General features: G+C 40.2%; 1 protein-coding gene across 7 annotated transcripts in view; it reads right to left on the bottom strand.

The window, feature by feature from the left end:
- Positions 1 to 23,743, bottom strand: part of dcaf6 (ddb1 and cul4 associated factor 6) — a 175,882-nt gene that overhangs the window by 56,489 nt on the left and 95,650 nt on the right. For all 7 annotated transcript variants that reach the window (XM_072260404.1, XM_072260406.1, XM_072260408.1 and 4 more), the window contains 2 exons: positions 22,906 to 23,021; positions 21,689 to 22,061 (listed from right to left, as the gene is read on the bottom strand). In XM_072260404.1, coding sequence (XP_072116505.1) covers positions 21,689 to 22,061; positions 22,906 to 23,021 — 489 coding nt within the window. The remainder of the gene's footprint in view (positions 1 to 21,688; positions 22,062 to 22,905; positions 23,022 to 23,743) is intronic.

Here is a 23,743-nt window from a genome sequence, read left to right as displayed (position 1 = left end):
TCTGCAAAATCTCTTAAGTTTATGATCAACCTTGGTTTCATTTTTAAACAACAAGATGTACGAAGACAATCAAGGAAGCAGTTAAGAATCATTTAGTAGAGGAAAAGGGCCTTACTTACTCTGAATTAAGGTGGTGGATCAAATTTCTGAGCTGGTTTGAAGATCTGAATCAGTGACTCACAAACTGGGCTGAGCTGGTGTCAAGTGTCATGGGGTGGGGTCAGTGGAGGTTTAGTAAAATCAAAGTAATTTCAATGGAAAAATATCACAAAACATAAAAATGAGTAAGTTATTGGTTCTTTGATTGTCTTGGCTATATGTCTGCTGATCGTCCCTGGGACAATCCCAAATCTTTTAAGAGAGTACCTTGCTACATTATGCATTTATGGGACAGGATTTGATTGTACTTTACGGAGTATGAACAAGTTGGGTCTTCATTCAAAATGGCTAGGATAAAGAATATTAAATAACTAACTATCAAACTACCTATTAATAACTGGCAAAAATAGAAAAATGAATTTAATTTAGTTCAAATTGTTCAACTGGCATTGAGGCTGCTTATTACAGCGTTAACAGAATTACCCGCTACAGAAAATTAAATTTTGTCAATTCCCAGTTTTGATCTTCATAAGGTCATCTGCCAGGGTGTTCCATAAACTGCAGATGCTGGAATTTGAATCAACACAAAAATGCTGGAGGAACTCAACAGGTCAATCTATTTCTCTCCATAGATGGTGACTGACCCATTGAATGCCCTCAGTGTCTAGTGTGTTGCACAAGGATATTCAGGCATTTTCTAAACAAGACCAACAATATTTAATTGAACTCCCATGTCTTCTACATACATGTGAAGAAATGAAAAGAAGGAAAAATAATGGAAAAGCAGTCTGAAGAGATAATTTGAAATTGTATTAGAATTTAACTATAATTCAGTAACCAAAGCAATCAATCTGCTTACCGAAATGAGATTGTTGGAAATATTCTTAAACAAAGCATATGTTGACTGAGGTTTTAAACAGAAGGAAACCTCTAACCGAAAGTTCTGTAATTCTAGAAACTCAATTACATTTAAGAAAATAAAACATTCAATCCAGTAAACACCAGAATTTGCAATGTATAAACTGAGGACTCAACCTTAATCTTAAGGCAATTTGAAAAAGTCAGTAATAAGGCACAACATTTTTTTTCACATCACCACAATGCAAACTTACGTAGACAGCATTAAATGAGTTCACTACAGAGATGGGTTTTTAAATTGCAGAGCTGGAATATGGGTCTTGAATCTGAAATCTGGAGACGGTTCCTCATACTTATTCTCAGGCACAATGATTAATTATAATTTGCAGAATCTGCTGTTTTAATTTGCTTTCTCCTTACAGACTCCAATTTGAAAGTATCCAGTATGGAAAATGGACAAAATATGAATGTGTACCTTAAAACACTATCTAAATCAACTATCTACTTGATAGTAGATACATACCAAAAACAAAAATGATATCTGTATGGAGAGAATTGGAATTATTTTTATTATAGATATTTCATGGGGTCAATTTCCTTGAGTCCAGTTAAGAATAATTACAGGCATCCGTTAGTCTTGTGAGACCATGGATTTGTGCCTTGGAAGATTTTCCAGGGCGCAGAACTGGGCAAGGTTGTATGGAAGTTGCCAATGCTGCAAGTCTCCCCTCTCCATGCCACCGATGTTGTCCAAGGGAAGGGCACTAAGGCTGATATAGCTTGGCACCGGTGTTGTCGCAGAGCAATGTGTGGTTAAGTGCCTTGCTCAAGGACACAGCATGCTGCCTCAGCTGAAGCTCAAACTAGCGACCTTCAGATCACTAGACCAATGCCCTAACCACCTGGCCACGTGCCAGCACTAAAGGCCGATTTATACTTGTGTGTCAAATGTACACCATAGGTACGACATAGCGACATACCTACATTGTACTCTACACTGAACCCTACACCATAGCCTAACACAACTACACGTAACTACGCATCATGGCAACACAGACCTCAACAAGTGTGATTGGTCTGCTTGGTAGCATCGCATTTCCTCTTACGTGCTGCAATAGCTTCCCATTGGGTGACTGAAGGGCAGGGAAGGAACTCTGGCTGCAATGCTTTCCATAAAGCTTTACAGACTTCTGAAATTATGGAGGACCCTGTGCTTAAGGCCAGTTTGTAGCTAGCTGCTACAGCCTGTTGACTTCCACCTGAAGCTAAAACTCGAATGGTGATTGCCAGTCTCTGAGTATACTGTGCGTACACTGATGTGAAATAAATGGTTGGAGACTATGAACCAAATCGTCAAATCTACCTGCCGATATCCAAAAATATTTGAAATGCATTTCCTCGTCCATGTCTCTTAGTGGCCGGACAAGCACAGAAAATTCACCCTTCTTCAGTTTCAATCACCATTGTTTGAAGCTCGAGTTTCTTCATGTTGAGTTTCAACACGAAGAAACTCAACACAGTGGCACAGAAACCCCACCACCAACTAGCGTTTTGGCGGTGAATTGCAGAGCGACGCAGACACACCAACGCACAAGTACAAATGCTCACAACGGTGTAGCCCACTGGCGTAGGCTACAGCGCAAGCTAGTACACACAAGTATAAATCAGTCTTGAGAATAATTATTATGTCCCTAAAAGCAACCCTTTTTTGTCAGTGTCCAGTTATCCTTTAGTGGGTGATGAAATTTCTGACATTCCAAAAACCTCCCTCCATTTGTAAGGTACAAGTCAAATGTATGATAGAATGCACTCCACAAATAAACAAAGCTTGACATAATCTAGTTCAAAGCAACCTGCTTGATTCATGTGCAGTCCACCAGCTTAAACAATCATTTCCTCCACCACTGCTGTGTAATGGTTACAGTGTGCATCACCTACAAACCGGCTTGCAGTCCACTCATCTAGCTACTTTTACCAAAATCTACCAAACCCATACCATCAAGATGTAGGTGGGCAGCACAGGTGCACAGCGAGCAGAACTGCTCCCTCACAAATCTAGCAACCCAGTTTCAATCCTGACCACTACCCATCCAAATAGCATTGAGTGAGTGCTTTCACTACAATAGCAGTTTCTCATGAAGGTGGCACATTACCACCTCTTTAAGGACAAATAGATACTGGTCAAATAAATACTAGTCACACGTTTTGAAAAATTTACAAATGTATCACTGTTTTCCTATTTTTAACAAATAGACATACACCTAGGACTTTTGAACTTTATTATGTTCTTCAATTAAATAATATCACTTTAAGTTACATTGCTGATCTAAGTACTTGTTTCTACATGTTAAATTTATGGGTGTTATTTCTTATTTTCAAAACTGTTGACTGAGATGTGAAATTTCAGTTGGGCCAGATCAAAAATGTAAACTCTTCAAGGAGTTAATGTGTAGAAGAACTAACTGTGCATGAAAAGCTAAAAATTCACAAACTGAAATTTCAGCAGTTCGAAAGTATTCACAACCCTCCCCCCCCCCCCACCGCACTGTTGCTCAGTACTTGTCTGAATCACCTCTCACAGCTACTACAGTCAGTAGTCTTTTTGGGTAAGTCCATTTTGTACAACATGATGGAGCAAGATTCACACATCCCTCCTGTGCCAGGTTAGTTGGGAAGCATCAGTGGACGGCAATCTTGAGGTCTTCCAGAGATGTTCATTCGAGTTAAGGTCAGGACTCTGACTGGACCACTCAAGGACGTCAATTCTCTTCATTTGAAGCCACTACATATTTGCTCTGGCAGTGTGTTTTGGGTCGCGGTCCTGCTAAAAGACAAACTCCACCCCCCCCCCACCCCCCCAAGTTTAAGCTTTCTAGCAGAGACTAGCTGGTTTTTATCCAAGATCTCTCGGTAGTTAGCAGCATTCATCTTCCCCTTAATCCTGACCAGATTTCCAGTCCCTGTTGATGAAAGGTATCCCCACACTATGATGCTACCTGCACTATAAGTTACAGTAGGGATAGTGTTACCTGGCTGATGCATAGTATTAGATTCACACCATACGTGCCACTTAGTGTTGAGGCCAAAATGTTCCACTCTAGCTTCATTCCACCGCAAGACCTACTCCACATGTTTTACAATATCTTCCAAGTGATAGTTGCAAAGTCTTTATGGGCAAAGGTATGCTTCTTTTTTTTTTTAGCCAGAGCTTATTCCTTGCTCCTCTTCCCTAAATACCCATTTTATGCAAGGCCTTAGAGATTGTGGAGCCATGAACTTTATCTCCAGTTGCAGGCACTGACTTCTGCAGCTCATTCAGAGTAACTATCAGCATCATGGTAGTCTCTCTTACAAATGCCATTCTTCTCTGGTGACTAAGCTTAGAGGGGTGGCCGGACCTAGACAGTGTGGCTGTGGTTTCATATTTTTATCCACTTTTTCACGAGGGACTGCACTGAGCTACGGAGTATGTTCAGAGGAGGTCTTGTACCTTTCCTCAGATTTTACCACTTCCCTCTATTATCATTTCCCTTGACTCCCTGCCTTGACTGTTCTTTTATCTTCATTTTGGTTTGTTCTGTTGAAAATCACTGTTTGAAACTTACATTGAGGAGGGGGTGGAATTTATTCTTATGAATTCATTTAAACAAATGGTCCTCGAATTTTTTTTAATATCAACAAATTGAGTGAGTTGGTAAGATGATATATTGCTACTAAGGAAAGTTAGCATAATAATTACAAGGGGGATGAATACTCTTTCAACCTCACAATTTTGGTTTTCAACTTTTAGAAAATTGTTGACAGGCTGAATGTTAAATTTAGAAAATGAGAGTAATATGTGAAAATAGTTGTGGGGGTTGAATACATTATGAAGGGGCATTTGCAGTCCAGCAGGATGGATAAGGATGAATTTGTCAGCTGCTATAGGGGCTGCAGGCATTTTCTGCTGAGTGGGAATGCAACAAATGGAAATTGTGTTGAACCGAGCAGAGATGGGAATGCAAAGCAGACTGACTGACTCAGTCACTCACTGTATCAGTGAGGCCAGGTGGCACTGCTCTTCCCACACCTGTTCGCTCCCCTATCACAGCTGTTTCTGTGATCTTCCTCCAAACACTGTTTCTGTCCATTTCTGACTTACTACCAGACTGGATTACAAACAGTTCTCAGGAACAGAGAACCCTGTGATGAGCTGAAAACTGCCTGTCCTATGTACCAAATAAGTAATTTGCCCTTCCTGCCTTCCTTCACATCTCACCCGAGTGACCCAAATAGTTGAGTATTTAAGGTTTGTGAACTACTTAATACAATAATCAAGAGATATTGAGGCCCTGGTTAAGGAAAAAAAAGGAACTGCATTGTAGGTATAGGTACAAGGGAACAAATAAGGTACTTGAGGAGAATAAGAAATGCAACAGAACACTTGAACAGGAAATTAGGAGGGCTAAAGGAAGGCATGAGGTTGCTCTACCAATCAAGGTGAAGGAGAATCTACAGGTATATTCAGAGCAAAAGTATAGTAAGGGACAAAATTGATCCTCTGGAAGATCAGAGTGGTAATCTATGTGTGGAGCTGAAAAAGATAGGGGAAATCTTAAATAAGGTGGATGATCTTGTAGTACTATTACAGATTGCCAGGTATGATGTTGTAGCCATCACTGAATCGTGGCTGAATGATGGTTCGAGTTGGGAGCTGAGTGTCCAAGGTTACACACTATATCAGAGGGATAAGAAGATAGGCAGAGTGGTGGTGTGGCTCTACTGGTAGAGAATGGCATCAAATCAGTAGAAAGATGTGACATATGATCCGAAGATGTTGAATCCTTGTGAGTTGAGTTAAGAAACTGCAAGGGTAAAAACACATTGACGGCAGTTACATACAGGCCTCCCAACAGTGGAAATGTCACTCCATTCTTTAAGAAAGGAGGAAGGCAGCAGAAAGGAAATTATAGACCAGTTAGCCTAACCTCAGTGGTTGGGAAGATGTTAGAATCAATTGTTAAGGATGAGGTGATGGAGTACTTGGTGACAAAGGACAAGATAGTACAAAGTCAGCATGGTTTCCTTCAGGGAAAATCCTGCTTGACAAACCTGTTGGAATGCTTTAAGGGGATTACAAGTAGGATAGATAAAGGGAATGAAGTGGATGTTGTATATTTGGACTTTCAGAAGGCCTTTGACAAGGTGCCACACGAGGCTGCTTACCAAGTTACGTGTCCATGATATTACAGGAAAGTTACTAACATAGTTAGAGCATTGGCTGATTGATAGGAGGCAGCAAGTGGGAATAAAAGGATCCTTTTCTGATTGGCTGTCAGTGACTAGTGGTGTTCCGCAGGGGTCGAAGTTGGGACCACTACTTTTTATGCTGTAGATAAATGATTTAGATGATGGAATAGATGGCTTTGTTGCCAAGTTTTCAGATGATACAATGATTGGTGGAGGGGTAGGTAGTGTTGAGGAAACAGGTAGGATGCAGAAGCACTTAGAGAATGGACAAGAAAAGGGTAAATGAAATAGAATGTTGGAAAATGCATTGTCATACATTTTGGTAGTAGAAATAAAAGTGCAGACTATTTTCTTAATGGGAAGAAAGTCCAAAAATCTGAAATGCAAAGGGGCTTGGGAGTCTTTGTGCGGAACACCCTAAAGGTTAAATTACAGGTTGAGTTGGTGGTGAGGAAGGCAAATGCCACGTCAGCATTCATTTCAAGAAGTCTAGAATACAAGAGCAAGGATGTGATGCTGAGTATGATGAACAGTTTTGGGTCACTCATCTTAGAAAAGATGTACTGGCATTGGAGAGGGTCCAGAGGAAGCTCGCAAGGATGATTCCAAGAACGAAAGCGTTATCATATGACGAACATCTGATGGCTCTGGGTCTGTATTCGCTGGAATTCAGAAAGATGAGGGGAAGATCTCATTGAAACCTTTTGAAAGTTGAAAGCCCTAGACAGAGTGGGTGTGGAAAGGATGTTTTCCATGGTGGGAGAGTCTAGGACAAGAGGGCACAGCCTCAGGATAGAGGGGCACCCTTTCAAAACAGAAATGTGGAGAAATTTCTTTAGCCAAAGGGCGGCGAATTTATGGAATTTATTGCCACATGCAGCTTTGGAGGCCAGGTCATTGGGTGTATTTAAGGCAGAGATTGATAGGTTCTTGATTGGTCATGGTATCAAAGGTTACGGGGAGAAGGCCGGGAACTAGGGTTCTAAAGGAGAAAAACAGGATCAGCCATAATTGAATGGTGGACCAGACTGAATGGGCCAAGTGGCCTAATTCTGCTCCTATGTCTTATGGTCTTACATAGATATTTTGCATCTGTATTTACTCAGGAGATGGACACAAAGTCCATAAATATGAGGCAATGCAGCAGCAAGGTCATGGAACCTATGCAGATTACAGAGGAGGAGGAGGTGTTTGCTGCTTTGAGGCAAATTAGGGTGGATAAATCTCCAGGACCTGATAATGTGTTCCCTTGGTCCCTGTGGGAGGTTAGTGCAGAAATTGCAGGGGCCCTAGCAGAGGCATTTAAAACATCCTTATCCACGGGTGAGGTGCAGGAGGACTGGAGGATTGCTAAAGTTCTGTTGTTTAAGAAAAGCTCTAAGAATAAACCAGGTAATTATAGGTCAGTGAGCCTGACATCAATAGTGGGAAAGTTTTTGGAAGGGACCAGATATGTAAGTATTCAGATAGACAAGGACTAATTAGGGATAGTCAACATGGCTTTGTGTGTGGTAGGTCATGTCTAACCAATCTCATACAGCTTTATGAGGAAGTTACTTAGAAAATTGATGAAGGCAAGGCAGTGGATGTTGTCTATATGGACTTCAGCAAAGCCTTTGTTAAAGTCCCGCATGGGAGGTTGGTCAAGAAGGTTTAGTTGCTTGGCATTCAAGGTGAGGTAGTAAACTGGATTAGACATTGACTTCACAAGAGAGGCCAGAGAATGGTAGTAGATGGTTGCCTCTTTGACTGGAGGCCTGTGACTAGTGGTGTGCAGCAGGGACTGGCACTGTGTCCGTTGTTGTTTGTCATCTCTATCAATGATCTGGATGATAATGTGGTAAATTGGATCACCAAAATTGGAAGTGTAGTGGACAGTGAGGAAGACTATCAAAGCTTGCAGCAGGATCTGGACCAGCAGGAAAACTGTCTGAAGAATGGCACATGGAATTTAGTGCAGATAAGTGTGAGGTGTTGTAATTTAGGAGGACCAACCTGGCTAGGTCTTACACGGTGAGAGTTAGGGCACTGAGGACTGCAAAGTACAGAGAAATTTGGAAATACAGATCCATAATTTCTTGAAAGTCTCATCACAGATAGATTGGGTCATAAAGAAAGCTCTTTGCCACATTGGCCTTCATAAATTAATAAGTACAAGAAGTGGGATGGTATCTTGAAATTGTATAAGGTGTTTTTGGAGTATTGTGTCCAGGTTTGGTTACCTACTATGCGAAAGTTGTAAATAAAATTGATAAGAGTGCAGAGAAAATATACAAGAATGTTTCTGGGACTTGAGACCCGAGTTATAGGGAAGGTGGAAGAGGTTAGGACTTTATTCCCTAGGATGTAGGAGCTTGATGGGTGAATTGACAGAGGTATACAACATTATGAGGGGTATAGACTGGGTAATGCAAGCAGGCTTTTTCCACTGAGGTTGGGTAAGATTACAACTAGAGGTCAGGACTTAAAGGTGAAAGGTGAACTGTTAAGGGGAACATCAGGAGATCTTCTTCATTCAGAAGGTAGTGATAGTGGTGGGTGAAGGATCAATTTCAACATTTAAGAGAATTTTGGATAGGTATATGGATGGAAGGATTATGGGGTGCTATGGTGTGGGTACAGGTTGATGGGAGAAGCCAGATTAGTGGTTTGACATGGACTAGATGGGCCAAAGGGCCTGTATCTGTGCTGTGGTGTTCTATGATTCTAATAGGAGGGTATCATTATTAACATTAATAGTTTGTGAATAACCATCAGCTAGTGCAAAATCTCCTTGTACTTTGAAAATGGAGGAAGAATTTGTTAAGAAGATTACATCGGACAAGTGCTCCAGTCCTAAAGCTGTTCATTAACTTGTCATAGTTAGAATAGGATGTTATAAACATGGTGGAATAATTTAAGAGATTTAAGCCATTTGCTTTCTTGAAGAATACTTTAAACATAGAACCTTCTTTGTAGAAGCTGAATACAATGTTGTGAAGATCAGATTGTAGTGAAGGGAAGTGATACAACCATCATGCCTTTAAAATCTGATTCAATAAAACGAGTGGCCAAATGCTAAATGTGCTGGAGCTTTTGGAAAGCATCAAATTGGAAAAATCCCCGGGACCGGACGGGATGTATCCCAGGCTACTGTGGGAAGCAAGGGGGGAGATTGTTGAGCCTCTGGCGATGATCTTTGCATCATCAATGAGGACGGGTGAGGTTCCGGAGGATTGGAGGGTTGCGGATGTTGTTCCCTTATTCAAGAAAGGGAGTAGGGATAGCTCAGGAAATTATAGACCAGTGAGTCTTACTTCAGTGGTTGGTAAGTTGATGGAGAAGATCCTGAGAGGCAGGATTTATGAGCACTTGGAGAGGCATAATATGATTAGGGATAGTCAGCATGGCTTTGTCAAAGGCAGGTCGTGCCTTACGAGACTGATCGAATACCTTGAGAATGTGACTGAACACATCGATGAAGGTAGAGCCGTAGATGAAGTATATATAGATTTCAGCAAGGCATTTGACAAGGTACCCCGTGCAAGGCTTACTGAGAAAGTAAGTTGGCATGGGATCCAAGGGGACATTGCTTTGTGGATCCAGAACTGGCTTGCCCACAGAAGGCAAAGAGTGGTTGTAGACAGGTCATATTCTGCATGGAGGTCGGTGACCAGTGGTGTGCCTCAGAGATCTATTCTGGGACTCCTACTCTTTGTGATTTTTATAAATGACCTGGATGAGGAAGTGGAGGGATGGGTTAGTAAATTTGCCGATGACATAAAGGTTGGAGGCATTGTGGATAGTTTGGAGGGCTGTGTTACAGCGAGACATTAATAGGATGCAAAACTGGGCTGAGAAGTAGCAGATGGAGTTCAACCCAGAGAGGTGGTTCATTTTGGTAGGTCAAATATGATCACAGAATATAGCATTAATGACAAGACTCTTGGCAGTGCGGAGGATCAGAGGGATCTTGGGGTCCGAGTACATAGGACACTCAAAGCTGCTACACAGGTTGACTCTGTGGTTAAGGCAGCATAGGGTGCTCTGGCCTTCATCAATTATAGGATTGAGTTTAAGAGCTAAGAGGTAATGTTGCAGCTTTATAGAACCCTGGTCAGATTCTACTTGAAGTACTGTGCTCAATTCTGGTTGCCTCACTACAGGAAGGGCATGGAAACCATAGAAAGGGTGCAGAGGAGATTGACAAGGATGTTGCCTGGATTGGGGTGCATGCCTTATGAGAATAGGTCGAGTGAACTCGGCCTTTTCTCCTTGGAGCGATGGAGGATGAAAGGTGACCTGATAGAGGTATACAGGATAATGAGAGGCATTGATAGTGTGGATAGTCACAGGCTTTTTCCCCAGGGCTAAAATGGCTAGCACAAGAGGGCATAGTTTTAAGGCGCTTGGAAGTAGGTACAGAGGGGATGTCAGGGGTAAGTTTTTTTTACACAGAGAGTGGTGAGTGCGTGGAATAGGCCGCCGGTGGCAGTGGTGGAAGTGGAAACGATAAGGTCTTTTAAGAAACTCCTGGATGGATACATGGAGCTTAGAAAAACTAAGTAGTTCGGACATGTTTGGCACAGCTTTGTGAGCTGAATGGTCTGTTTTGTGCTGCAGGTTTTCTATGTTTCTAAATATAAAATTCTTTTTCCAACATAATAAGTGAACAAGCCCTGAGGGAAAGAAATATTGGTAATAGTCCTTCGGATTCGAAGAAGACACGCTGTTATGCAGTTCATCTGTGGAGTTTGGACTGAGATGAATCGCACAACAGAAACCTGTGCGTGATGGAGTTTTAAGTGGAACAGCCGTTGCACAGGGGCAATCCCACTCTCTCAGCAGAAAAGACCTTGATCCAGTGGCACGGACAACCATTACAGCTGGAAAGAAATATACTAAATACACCACCATTCTGAACTTGCTAGTTATCTACCTGATGAAAAAAAATTGGTTTACGTCGTCAAAAAAGATTATGCAATGAAAAGAATACATATCAGGCATGGTGATGGAAGGATCATGCAAATTACCTTGAAATATACACAAAGTTTCCTCAGGGGACAATTCCCTCATTTCTCACAGGGGCTGATTAGGATGTTCCTGAATGCTATGGGTGGTGGTGGAGATCAAAACAACATATTCCTATGAATCATAATTCTGCATTCAATTATTAAAGAGGTGAAACAGCTCCTGAAATAACATCAGGTTCTCTCAGAAATGCATAACCTTAGTAAATAGAAACATGTTTCTCCCTTTCCATATCCATCATCTTTACAAATTAAGCATAACTGCAATCTACCACCATGACTCCAACTCCACTAGCAATATTCCTGATTCTCCCAAGCACTGAAACTCATTTTCCATAGAACCTATTGCCTGCAGAGCTGACTATTATCCTAGCTCAATTAGATACAAATGTGAACTTACTTTCAAAGAAGTCAAAGTGCAGGATACTAAGCCACTCAAAGCAAGAATGATTACAGGTATACACAAATACTCTTCTTGCTTAATCAGTCTGCTCAAATTAAGATAAACTATAACTAGATGTTTACTCCTATTCATGAGATTAATTTATACATAACTTAATTCAAGGAGCTTAAAACTAAGCTCAATTATAGGATGAAGAATACTTCATTTAGGATTGATGATAATACTTCAAATGAACAAGTTAACATACTTAGCTAAAATATTAGTACTGTTAAATTATAATGTTATAATAGACTTTGAATCCACATATGAAAGATATGTAGAAATGGTTTCTATCCTTGTTCTTGGTAGCTTAACTCTTAATGGTTTTCACCACAATGCATAGTATTGTTAGAATGTATAAACAAATATACAAGGGTGTTGATGTAAAGCTATGGTTTTCTCAGATTATAGAAGTAATTCTATTTTGCCTACTGGAGTGGATTATTTGCAACAGGTTCTGCAGCACACAACTATCTTTCATATTACTGTTGCTGGCTATCCTCAGAAAATATTTTAAATTGTAGCCTATTAGATAATCAAATATGCATTGCTAACTTTTATACATTTTATAAAGCTGTTCTGTTGTGTAATCTATGTGAATTTTAGGAGTCTCATTTAATCTTTGGCGATGCGCTGAGAATTCATTGTATATAAAACAGATGCAGAAAGCTAGTTTGACTCTCCTCTTTCAAAACCAATTATTGTCATGATCCCAGTTTATTGTAGAGGACTGAGCTGTCTGCTTACTTGATACATTTTCTTTTTCTCTGAAGGTACAAAAAGCAAAATACACAAAGGAACCTCATTCCCTAAAAACTGATTAAGCAGGTGTGCAAAATTGTCACAGACAGATTTCAATGCAGGAAAGTTGGAGCCTTTCGCTTTGCATTCAAAAGACATGAGTGAATTTGTTAAATGAGAGCAAATAGATAGCATGAACAAAGACTAAAATCTCTGGATTACAGCCTTAGCCACATGCACTTTAGCATACTGAAGATTAAAGAAATTATATGCATCAATAGTGTAGGGTAGCAAATGAATAGTGATAACTAGAATGATACAGGACTTGTGCGCAAAAGTAAAACACAATGGAAAAAGGGCCAGAGAAGAGAAAAATACTAAAAAGAAAATGAGATAAAAAAAAACTTAAGCTGATAGCTGAAAGAAATATGGAGCATCACTTTAGCAAGAGATAAAAAAAAAGAATGAAAAATTACTATTGGTAGTTTATCGCTCTTCCTAAAAGTCATCATGTAGGATAGAGGATAAATCATGAAACAATGGAAACTTGTAAGAAATATACTATTTCAATCATATAGTTTGGGCAACCTAAATTGCCAAAGGCCTTATCAAGGAGTTCATGGAGTGTATTACATAAAGTTTCTTAATGATGTGTTGTGACACATATTATTTTACTACTGGTCAGGTAGGACCAGATGAGATTAATAGATGATGACATAATAAGGAATCCTTTGGGTTAAAATGATTGTGACATGGTAGAATAACATACCCAGTTTGAGAATGAAAAAAACACCTGAAATCAGTACCTGCTACTTAAAAGCAGTTTCCATGGCACAAAGACAGAGTTGATTAAAGTGGACTGGAAAATAGATTAACTGGTAAAAAGATGAAATTTCGGAGTACTTAGATGTGTATGATAAAATAGGACAAAGTCAACATGTTATTGTTAAGGGGAGATATATTGACAAATATGTTGGAATTCTTTGAGCTGGCAAACAAGCAAATTAGACAAATGAAAATTGGTGGATGTTAATTACTTAGATTTTTAGAAGGCTTTTGACAATGTGCCCATATGGAGCTTCTAAACAAGAGTCCAGAGTTTTAGAGGCAAGGTACTAGCATGGATAGAAGACTGGCTGATCTACAGATGTCAAAGAGTGGTGATAAAGACAACTTTTTCAGGATGGTTGTCAGTGACTAGGGGAGTTTTGCAGGGATTAGTGTTGGGACTGCAACCTTTCACTGTATACAGTAATGATCTGGATGAAGGAGTTGATAGGCTTGTGGCCAAAATTGCAGTCAATACTAAGGTAGGTTGAGGAAAAGGTAGGGTCACAGAGGCAGGGAGTCTGCAGAAGGACTTACACGGGTTTGGAGAGTGATGGAATTCATTATAGATAAGTATCGGATTACGCACTTTGGTTGAAACAATAAAGGTTGCAGACTGTTTTCTAAACGAGGAGAAAATTCAAAAATCAGAGATGCAAGGGGACTTAGGAGTCCTAGTTCAAGGTTATCTTGAAGGTTGCGGTAGTAAAGAAGCCGAATGCAACATTAGCATTCATTTCTAGATGAATCCTGTACCTAAGAAAGGGTGTGCTGGTCCTAGAGAAGGTCCAGAGGTGGTTCACAAAAATAATCACAGGAATGAAACGCTTAGCATATGAGGATCATTTGCTGTCTCTGGGCCTGTACTCAATAGAGATCAAAGGATTGGGTGGGGGTGGGGTATCTCTCTGAGAGTAACCTGACACCGAACGGCCTAGATAGAGAGGATGAGGGGAAGATATTTTCATTAGCAGAACTGTCTAGGATCAGACATACGACCTCAAAATAAAGGGACATCCCTTTAAAACTTATGAATAGGAATTTCTATAGCCAGACTTTGGCGAAGCTGTGGAATTTATTGCCACAAAATGCTGAGGAAGCAAAGTCATTGGTGTATTTAGGTCCTTGATTGGTAAGAATTTCTGGGGAGAAGGTAGGAAAATGGGTATGAAATCAGCCAGTAGTAGCAAAAATTCTATGGGCTGAATAGCCCAATTATGCTACTACATCTATTCTAGTTTTACAAAAGTAATGGCTGTTGTTTGTGAACTTACATGATTCATTAAATTCTTCAAAGGCCCCAGTAAATTTGAAAAGTGCAAATCTGACACTTATTTTGAAGAAAGGAAGGAAATAAATAGCTGGAAACTTTAGACTAATGAACCTAACACTTGCCATCAGGAAAATGCTGGAATCCATTAAAGGAACAGTAAACAACAGGAATTCTGCAGATGCTGGAAATTCAAGCAACACACATAAAAGTTGCTGGTAAACGCAACAGGCCAGGCAGCATCTCTAGGAAGAGGTGCAGTCGACGTTTCAGGCCGAGACCCTTCGTCAGGACTAACTGAAGGAAGAGTGAGTAAGGGATTTGAAAGTTGGAGTGGGGGGGGGGGGGGGAGATCCAAAATGATAGGAGAAGACAGGAGGGGGAGGGATGGAGCCAAGAGCTGGACAGGTGATAGGCAAAAGGGATACGAGAGGATCATGGGACAGGAGGCCCGGGAAGAAAGACAAGGCAGGGGGGGACCCAGAGGATGGGCAAGGGGTATATTCAGAGGGACAGAGGGAGAAAAAGGAGAGTGAGAGAAAGAATGTGTGCATAAAAATAAGTAACAGATGGGGTACGAGGGGGAGGTGGGGCCTAGCGGAAGTTAGAGAAGTTGATATTCATGCCATCAGGTTGGAGGCTACCCAGACGGAATATAAGGTGTTGTTCCTCCAACCTGAGTGTGGCTTCATCTTTACAATAGAGGAGGCCGTGGATAGACATGTCAGAATGGGAATGGGATGTGGAATTAAAATGTGTGGCCACTGGGAGATCCTGCTTTCTCTGGCGGACAGAGCGTAGATGTTCAGCAAAGCGGTCTCCCAGTCTGCGTCGGGTCTCGCCAATATATAAAAGGCCACATCGGGAGCACCGGACGCAGTATATCACCCCAGCCGACTCACAGGTGAAGTGTTGCCTCACCTGGAAGGACTGTTTGGGGCCCTGAGTGGTGGTAAGGGAGGAAGTGTAAGGGCATGTGTAGCACTTGTTCCACTTACACGGATAAGTGCCAGGAGGGAGATCAGTGGGGAGGGATGGGGGGGACAAATGGACAAGGGAGTTGCGTAGGGAGCGATCCTTGCGGAATGCAGAGAGAGGCGGGGAGGGAAATATGTGCTTAGTGATGGGATCCCGTTGGAGGTGGCGGAAGTTACGGAGAATAATATGTTGGACCCAGGGGCTGGTGGGGTGGTAGGTGAGGACCAAGGGAACCCTATTCCTAGTGGGGTGGCGGGAGGATGGAGTGAGAGCAGAAGTACGTGAAATGGGGGAGATGCGTTTAAGAGCAGAGTTGATAGTGGAGGAAGGGAAGCCCCTTTCTTTAAAAAAAGGAAGACACCTCCCTCGTCCTAGAATGAAAAGCCTCATCCTGAGAGCAGATGCGGCGGAGACGGAGGAATTGTGAGAAGGGGATGGTGTTTTTGCAAGAGACAGGGTGAGAAGAGGAATAGTTCAGATAGCTGTGAGAGTCAGTAGGCTTATAGTAGACATCAGTGGATAAGCTGTCTCCAGAGACAGAAAGATCTAGAAAGGGGAGGGAGGTGTCGGAAATGGACCAGGTAAACTTGAGGGCAGGGTGAAAGTTGGAGGCAAAGTTAATAAAGTCAACGAGTTCTGCATGCGTGCAGGAAGCAGCGCCGATGCAGTCATCGATATAGCGAAGGAAAAGTGGGGGACAGATACCAGAATAGGCACGGAACATAGATTGTTCCACAAACCCAACAAAAAGGCAGGCATAGCTAGGACCCATATGGGTGCCCATAGCTACACCTTTAGTTTGGAGGAAGTGGGAGGAGCCAAAGGAGAAATTATTAAGAGTGACTAATTCCGCTAGACGGAGCAGAGTGGTGGTAGAGGGGAACTGATTAGGTCTGGAATCCAAAAAGAAGCGTAGAGCTTTGAGACCTTCCTGATGGGGGATGGAAGTATATAGGGACTGGACATCCATGGTGAAAATAAAGCGGTGGGGGCCAGGGAATTTAAAATCATCGAAAAGTTTAAGAGCGTGAGAAGTGTCACAAACATAGGTCGGAAGGGTTGAACAAGGGGGGATAAAACCGTGTCGAGGTATGCAGAAACGAGGTCAGTGGGGCAGGAGCAAGCTGAGACAATAGGTCGGCCAGGACAGGCAGGTTTGTGGACCTTGGGTAGGAGGTAGAAACGGGAAGTGCGGGGTGTGGGAACTATAAGGTTGGTAGCAGTGGATGGGAGATCCCCTGAGCAGATAAAGTCGGTGATGGTGTGGGAGATAATGGCCTGGTGCTCCTTAGTGGGGTCACGATCGAGGGGTAAATAAGAGGAGGTAACATGACATTTAGAAGCTCGCTATACAATTTAGAAGGATCAACATGCTTTTCGGAAATGGAAATAGTACTTGATAAATTTATTAGACTTGTTTCAGAAGGTATTGAGGATGTGGATAAAAGGGAACCAATAGGTATAGTATGTTTGGATAGCCAAAGGAATTGTGTCAGGTGTCTTAAAATTACTATACAAGATAAAAGCTCCTAGATTTGGAAGCAAAATATTAGCATGGATAAAGAATTAGCCAACTAACAGAAAAACAAGCCAGAAGTCAGATTACAAGCTACAAGTAGTGAATGCCACAGATATCTGCATTATTTATACAGAACAATACAATATAGGAACATGCCCTTCAGCCTGTTGAAGTGTTGACCCCGGTGCACAACTGCCAATAAATGTTCTATATTTCTCCATTCCCTGCCTGTTCACATTCCTGAATAAATGCCTCTTAAGTGTTGATATTGTATCTGATTCCACCAACTCCCCTGGAAGCGTGCTACAGGGACCTACCACTCTCCATGCAAAAGAAAAGCTTGTATCATATACAGTGGATTCTGGTTAGTTGGGTCATCAGTTTATCAGGGCAGGCACTTATTTGGGACAACTCCTAAAGAACAAAAACTAATTGAGAAAATAGCCAGGATTCCCTTTGTTTATTTGGGACAGTTCAGCAACAGTCTTCTGTCCCAATTCAGCAGCACAGTGCCTAACTGATGTCAGTTGCATGCACTTATGTGGCCATTAAGAATCAAAACTGTGCTTAGAACAGTTTTTAAATAGCATCAGTTGCATGTGCCTGTGTTCAAAAAGAAGTGATTTTCCCACCATTGGTTGGCAAGAAATAAGGTACCAGGTTGATTCCAGAGATGAGGGGGTTAGACTGAGGAGAGATTATATCGCCTGGGACTGTACTCGCTGGAATTCAGAAGAATGAGAGGAGATCTCATAGAAACATACAAAATTATGAAAGGGATAGATAAGATAGAGGCATGAAGGTTGCTTCCAATGATAGGTGAGACTAGAACAAGGGGACATAGCCTCAAGACTTGGGGGAGTAGATTTAGGATGGAGATGAGGAGGAACTGCTTTTCCCAGAGGGTGGTGAACCTGTGTAATCCTCTGCCCAATGAAGCAGTGGAGGCTACCTCAGTAAATATATTTAAGACAAGGTTGGATAGATTCTTGCTTAGTAGAGGAAATAAGGGTTATGGGGAAAAGGCAGGTAGGTGGAGATGAGTCCATGGCCAGATCAGCCATGATCTTATTGAATGGCGGAGCAGGCTCAACAGGCCAGATGGCCGACTCCTGCTCTTGTTTCATATGTTATGTTCTTATAAGTAGTAAGAAAATTCAAAACAGTTTTGCTCACTGCAGTTTCAAGTATTCAGGCTGGAGGTGCCAGAAATGGTCTGGAGAGAAAATAAAAAGATTTCACTTCTAAAACAAATTAGGAACTATGAAGAATTTGAAGGCATCGACAAACATCTTGAATGTTACAATGAAAATGAAAATTTGGAGGATACGATTTTTGATGGCATTGTATGAAGGCAGTTGATTATCTACACTAGATAGCTACGCTGACTTTGTCCATTTACAGTCAATTAATAGAAGAAAGCAGCATATAGGTACATGATGAATTCCTCTGTTAATAACAATCAGGAACTAAAACAGTTTTATAATACTGTTATATCATTGATAGTGTTCCAATCTTTTCTGTATTTCATTTAAATGCATAATTTGTTACTCAGTTAAACTATAATGTCATTTTTATATCCTTTTAACTAATTCCATGAAACTTTATCTAATTGGGGTAGCTACTTAATTGTGCCAAAATGTACTGGTCCTGTTGTGTCCCAATTAACTGGAATCCTCTGTATCTCCATTAAACTTTCCCCTTCTCACCTTACAGCTATGTCCTCTAACATTTAACGTTTCTGTCCTTTGGAAAGGCTTCTGATTATCTTCTCTATTTATGCCCCTTATAACTTTATATACTTTTGTCAGGTTGCCCCACACATTTGACACTCCAGAGAAAACAATTTAAATTTGTCTAGCCACTCTTTATAGCTGATATTCTTTATATATCCCGGTAAATCTCCTTTGTATCCTCTCCTCCACATGCTTCCTAATGCAGCAATTATAACTGTACACAAAACTCTAAATGTGGCTTAACCAAAGTTTTATATAGCTGCTACATGATTTCCCACCTCTTATATTCAACATTCTAATTGATGAAAGTAATGACCTATCTGTTTTGTCACTTTCAGGGAGCTATTGGCTTGCGCCGCAAGATCCCTCCTCCCATCAAGATTCCTCAGGGTCCTGCCAATGTACTCACTGCAGTTTCTTTCTAATACTGCTGTAATTATCCTTTATCCAGTTTAGCATTTTCCCGAGTTCTAATCTTACCTTTCTCCTTAACTGTCTGAAAACTTGACTGTTTCCAAAATGTTCTCCCACTGAAACTCCAATCACCTAGGCTGGTTCAGTGCATAATAGAATATCTAGCCTGGATTAGCTATATACTGTGACAAGAAACCCTTTTAGATGTAGGTAACAAATTCTAAACCTCTGCCATAAATGGAGTCCCAGTCAATATTGCTCCAAATTAATGACATAGATGAGGGAGCCAAACTTTTGTAGGCATGTATGCTGATGATACAACAATATTTGAGAAAGTAATCTTGGAGGAGTAGACAATTTGGCTAATATGTATAACCTGTAAAAATGATGTTTAAATGGAGAGAAACTGTACAATGTTACCTTAGAAGGGTCTAGATATCTTCGCAAATGTAACACAGAATGTCAACATGCAGAAGCAACAAGAAATTAGGAAGGAAAACAGAATGTGTTTTTACTCCAAGGAGGATTGATAAAGCATAAGGAAATCTTGCTACAACCAAACAGGGAACTTGCGAGGCCACAACTGGAGTACTTTGCACTGATGAAATTCCGAGAAAGTTCACAAATTTGATTTCTTCAATAAATGAGTGCATGAAGAAGAACGATTGTGCAAGTTGGATGCAAACTGGAGTTACGAATTTGGTAATCTTATGAAACATTAAATCCATAGAAGGCTTGACAGGTAGATGCTGAGATAATGATTCTCTTTGTGGGAGAATCCAGAACTAAGCAGATTCAAGCAACCATATGGGTTCCTCTTTCTCCTGTTTCTATCGTTCAGATAAGCAGAGAAACTTAGGGGGACATGTCACCAAATCATTAAATACTACTGGACTATTCAAAAACTAAAAGAGAAACATAAAAGGAATGTTAATCTTTGTCTCAAGAGCTCAAAATACAAAAGTTATGGAATTAATGCGATAGTTGGAAAGACCTCCAGTTAGATCTTATCTGGAATACTGCAACTGGTTCGGAGCACTACATCGCAGTAAAATAAACAATTGTCAAAAGCTACATTGTAGTACCTTTGAAGTTTAATCAGAATAAAGAATCTAAATTGAGGTTTGTTTGTAACTATGAAATTTTAATGACCTGATATACTCCGGAAGTAGAACAGCAGAATGGGGAAGACTAGAATAAAAGGACCCTTGAAGCTATCTGTTGAGAGGTCATGTCAGAGGAAAGAGAATTGGAAAATTTTGAACCATATCCCTTCAAAAGATGTTTACATTTCTAATTTGAGATTGATAGATTATAATTGGGTAAACACATGAATGTACGCAGAATCTTGGCAGACAAATGGAGTTCATATATCTGTAGATCACTCACATTCTAATTAAATAGTGGAATTGTTCCACGGTTGAATAGTTTACTCTATACTTGACCTTCAGGGTTTTAAAATTCCACAGTGGGAAATAGTTCCACTCGGGGAATTGGCTGAAATCACGCAACAGATATTCACTTTTAATGGACAGGATTAATCCATTGATAAGCTGAACTTCCCCAGGTTTAGTATTTTTCCTTCTGTAACATTTTTAACCCATTCTGGCAAGTGCTTTTGATTGTGCTCTACCCTAATCAGGAGATGAGAGCAATAATAAATATAGTGGAAGGGAGTGAACATCATTGATTAGGATTGTGAAGCTGAAACTAAATACATCTCCACGCAACCTTACTCTTGCATCTCCCCTCGCTATTATGTAAACCGAAAGAATTGAACTGGTAAACAATTTTATTTCTCCTTTCTTCTCTGCATCTCCTCGCTCCATTGTCCTTTCATTATCATATGCAGTTTTGAACAATTAGTCATCGTTTTTCTTAAAGTGGCTACAGGTTTCATCTCCCTCAGAGGTTAGCAATGCTACTAACTGGATTGGTCTTGGGACTCATGGCATTGCAATGTCAAATTATATCATTCCCAATTGCCTGCTCTCTTCATTTTTTTTTAAAGTGATGGTGATGCAAGATTTCATAATGGTACTCTATTAAAAGTAACCATAATCGTAACAGGTTTGATTATATGACATTAATAATGACAAGAAGCAAAATAATATTAAGCAATCTTTCAAAATGATCTAGATTTGAGCTGGAATAGAAATAGTCTTTTTAAGTTTAGGTATATTCAAGTTTTAAAAAGTACATCGATTCTTAATCTATTTACTAAGGGCTTGTGCAGTGCATTGCACAACATAGGCTTTAGAGCTATTTCCAAGACCATGTATGAACCATAAAATAAATTCAAATTGGATCAATCTTTTTGTAAACCATGAATGCTGATGTGTAATGTTAAGCAATTGGAAAAGAAAATTTGCAAGCCACTAAAATTGCAGTTCTGGTAATCTGATTTGCTCAACCACAACTTAGAACCATAATCCTGGAAAGTAAATATTTTAAATGTTGCATGTTTGTTCTTGAATGAGATCTTGTTTTGAATTAAAATTACCAATTTATATACAATATAAAACAATTCCACTTAAGTTTACAATCAAGTAGCTCTCATCTTACCTGTGTCCTGATCCTGCTCTAAACCGGGAAGATGGAATTAAAACAGGATCATCATCACTGTCATCAGTTTCACGACTGGCAGATGTCCGAGTAGGCTCATCCTGATTACTCAGCCTTGTTGGTTCTGACTGCTGTGTGGATTCAGTCATTCTATTGCAGCTGTCATTAGTTTCTGTACTTTGGCAAGACACTTCTTGTTGCTGTAGGCTTCTCTCATAGAAGTTTGCTGGTGCAGTCTGGCGGATGTAATCGAATACTCTAGCTTTGGTTTCTTTAGCTGTGCTCCCTTTTTTATTGGCTTCATCAACCTCCATGTGCCTGACTTTGCATATTCTTTTACCTGACTGTTCAGCTGATTCAGGTGCAGAAACATCTGCAAAAAAAAGAAGATACTGTAATGGATTAAAATCCACTCTGGGTTCAAATGCAGATCCTGAAGGTCAATTTGTTACATAAACTAACCCTAGAGTTCTATACAGAATCTTCAGTTGCACTTTAAGGGCCTAGGAAACTTCTGCCAGTTAATAAGTGGCTACCACCCAAAAACAGAAACTAGTAGCTCTGCAGATAATTTGTAACTCTGTCTTTTACATATTAGACCAGAACACAAAACATTAAACATAACATGGTTGGCACAGATATCATGGGATGAAGACCTGTTATTATGCTATATTGTTCTATGTTCTATTGTACAAAGGAAGATGGCTGAGGTTAATAATGGTTGAATAGCACAGCTGTAGGACATCACTGCAGGTAACATTCTGGATCCAAGCATCTTCAACTACTTCATCAAAGAATTTTACTCCATCATAAAGCCAAAAATAGCAGTGTTTGCTGATAACTGTTCAGTACTGAACTGCATTTGCCTGCTCAAAACGGCATTGAATATAACCTGAGATGTGGCAATTATCATTTATGCTCACAAATACCACATAAATCAGATACACATACCAACATATAACATTAATCACATTACCACTGCCCTCAACATCCTAGAATCACTAGTAACTCAGGCCCTAACAGAATCAGCTACATAAATATTGTGAGTGCATTAGCAAATCAGAGACCAAATATCTCAACTCTTGACCCCCGCCAGTTAATCTGTCCAAGAAGTGAATTGGAAAAGGATTTTCTTAATATATAAAGACTTCTTTTAGAAGTAATTTTCCTCCTCTTTATTAATTCCAAAAGTCTAAAGAGAGTATCTGTAAGCTTACTTGTGTCTATTATTTCTTCTGAATGCTCCTCAGGGGCTTGTATTTGCTGAGATTCTTCCTGATTGCTTTGTTTGCTTTGAATTCCAGTTCCCCGAGAAGTTGAAGCTGAATCACTCCTACCATTTTAATAAAATGAATTGTCAGATCAAGTCAATATTCTTATATTCAAACTATTTTAAGAACTAACATTTACAAGAAAAATTATTCTTCAGTTTTGTATTTGCCACACAGTGAACACTGTTATCTAGTACACTAGCATTTTTTGGAAGGAGCATCAACAGAGGAACACCGAGGAAGAAGTGGTCATGTTGGCAGAGAGATATCATAAATGGAGTGGCAAAATTGACAGAAAGGCAGGGTAAATCTTGATTAACTAGCACCTCTAAAATCTGGCATGAGTTGGATAGCACAGCTTCTATGATATTTTACTTATTAATTTTACTGTTTGTGTTGTAACACCAACAGAGAATGATGACATTTGATGTATATTTTACAGAAAGGAAAATCAATTAATTTTTGGTACTTTTAGGACTCAAGATAGGGTTTGAGAGAGAGAATAAATCTGTCATGATGGAATGGTAGAGCAGACTTGATGGGCCAATGGGCCAATTCTGCTTCTATGTCTTATGGCCTCAAATGCTAGTCAGCCTAAAAGTATCAGCTATTTCAATGACAGAGTAATCAAATTTTAGGAATAGGTAGACATTCCTCTTTCAGTTGCTTTAACAATTACACAAATTACGTAACTGAATATTGAACAACTTATACAATAAGAAGAAACAAAAATTTTTTACGTAGTCAAAATAAGCAGAAAATGTTGGAAACGCTCAACAGGTTT

This window comes from Mobula birostris, chromosome 6, assembly GCF_030028105.1.
Source record: "Mobula birostris isolate sMobBir1 chromosome 6, sMobBir1.hap1, whole genome shotgun sequence".
Lineage (NCBI taxonomy): Eukaryota > Metazoa > Chordata > Chondrichthyes > Myliobatiformes > Myliobatidae > Mobula > Mobula birostris.
The sequence above is the reverse complement of the archived record's forward strand: the minus strand, read 5'-3'. Positions and strand labels throughout refer to the sequence as shown.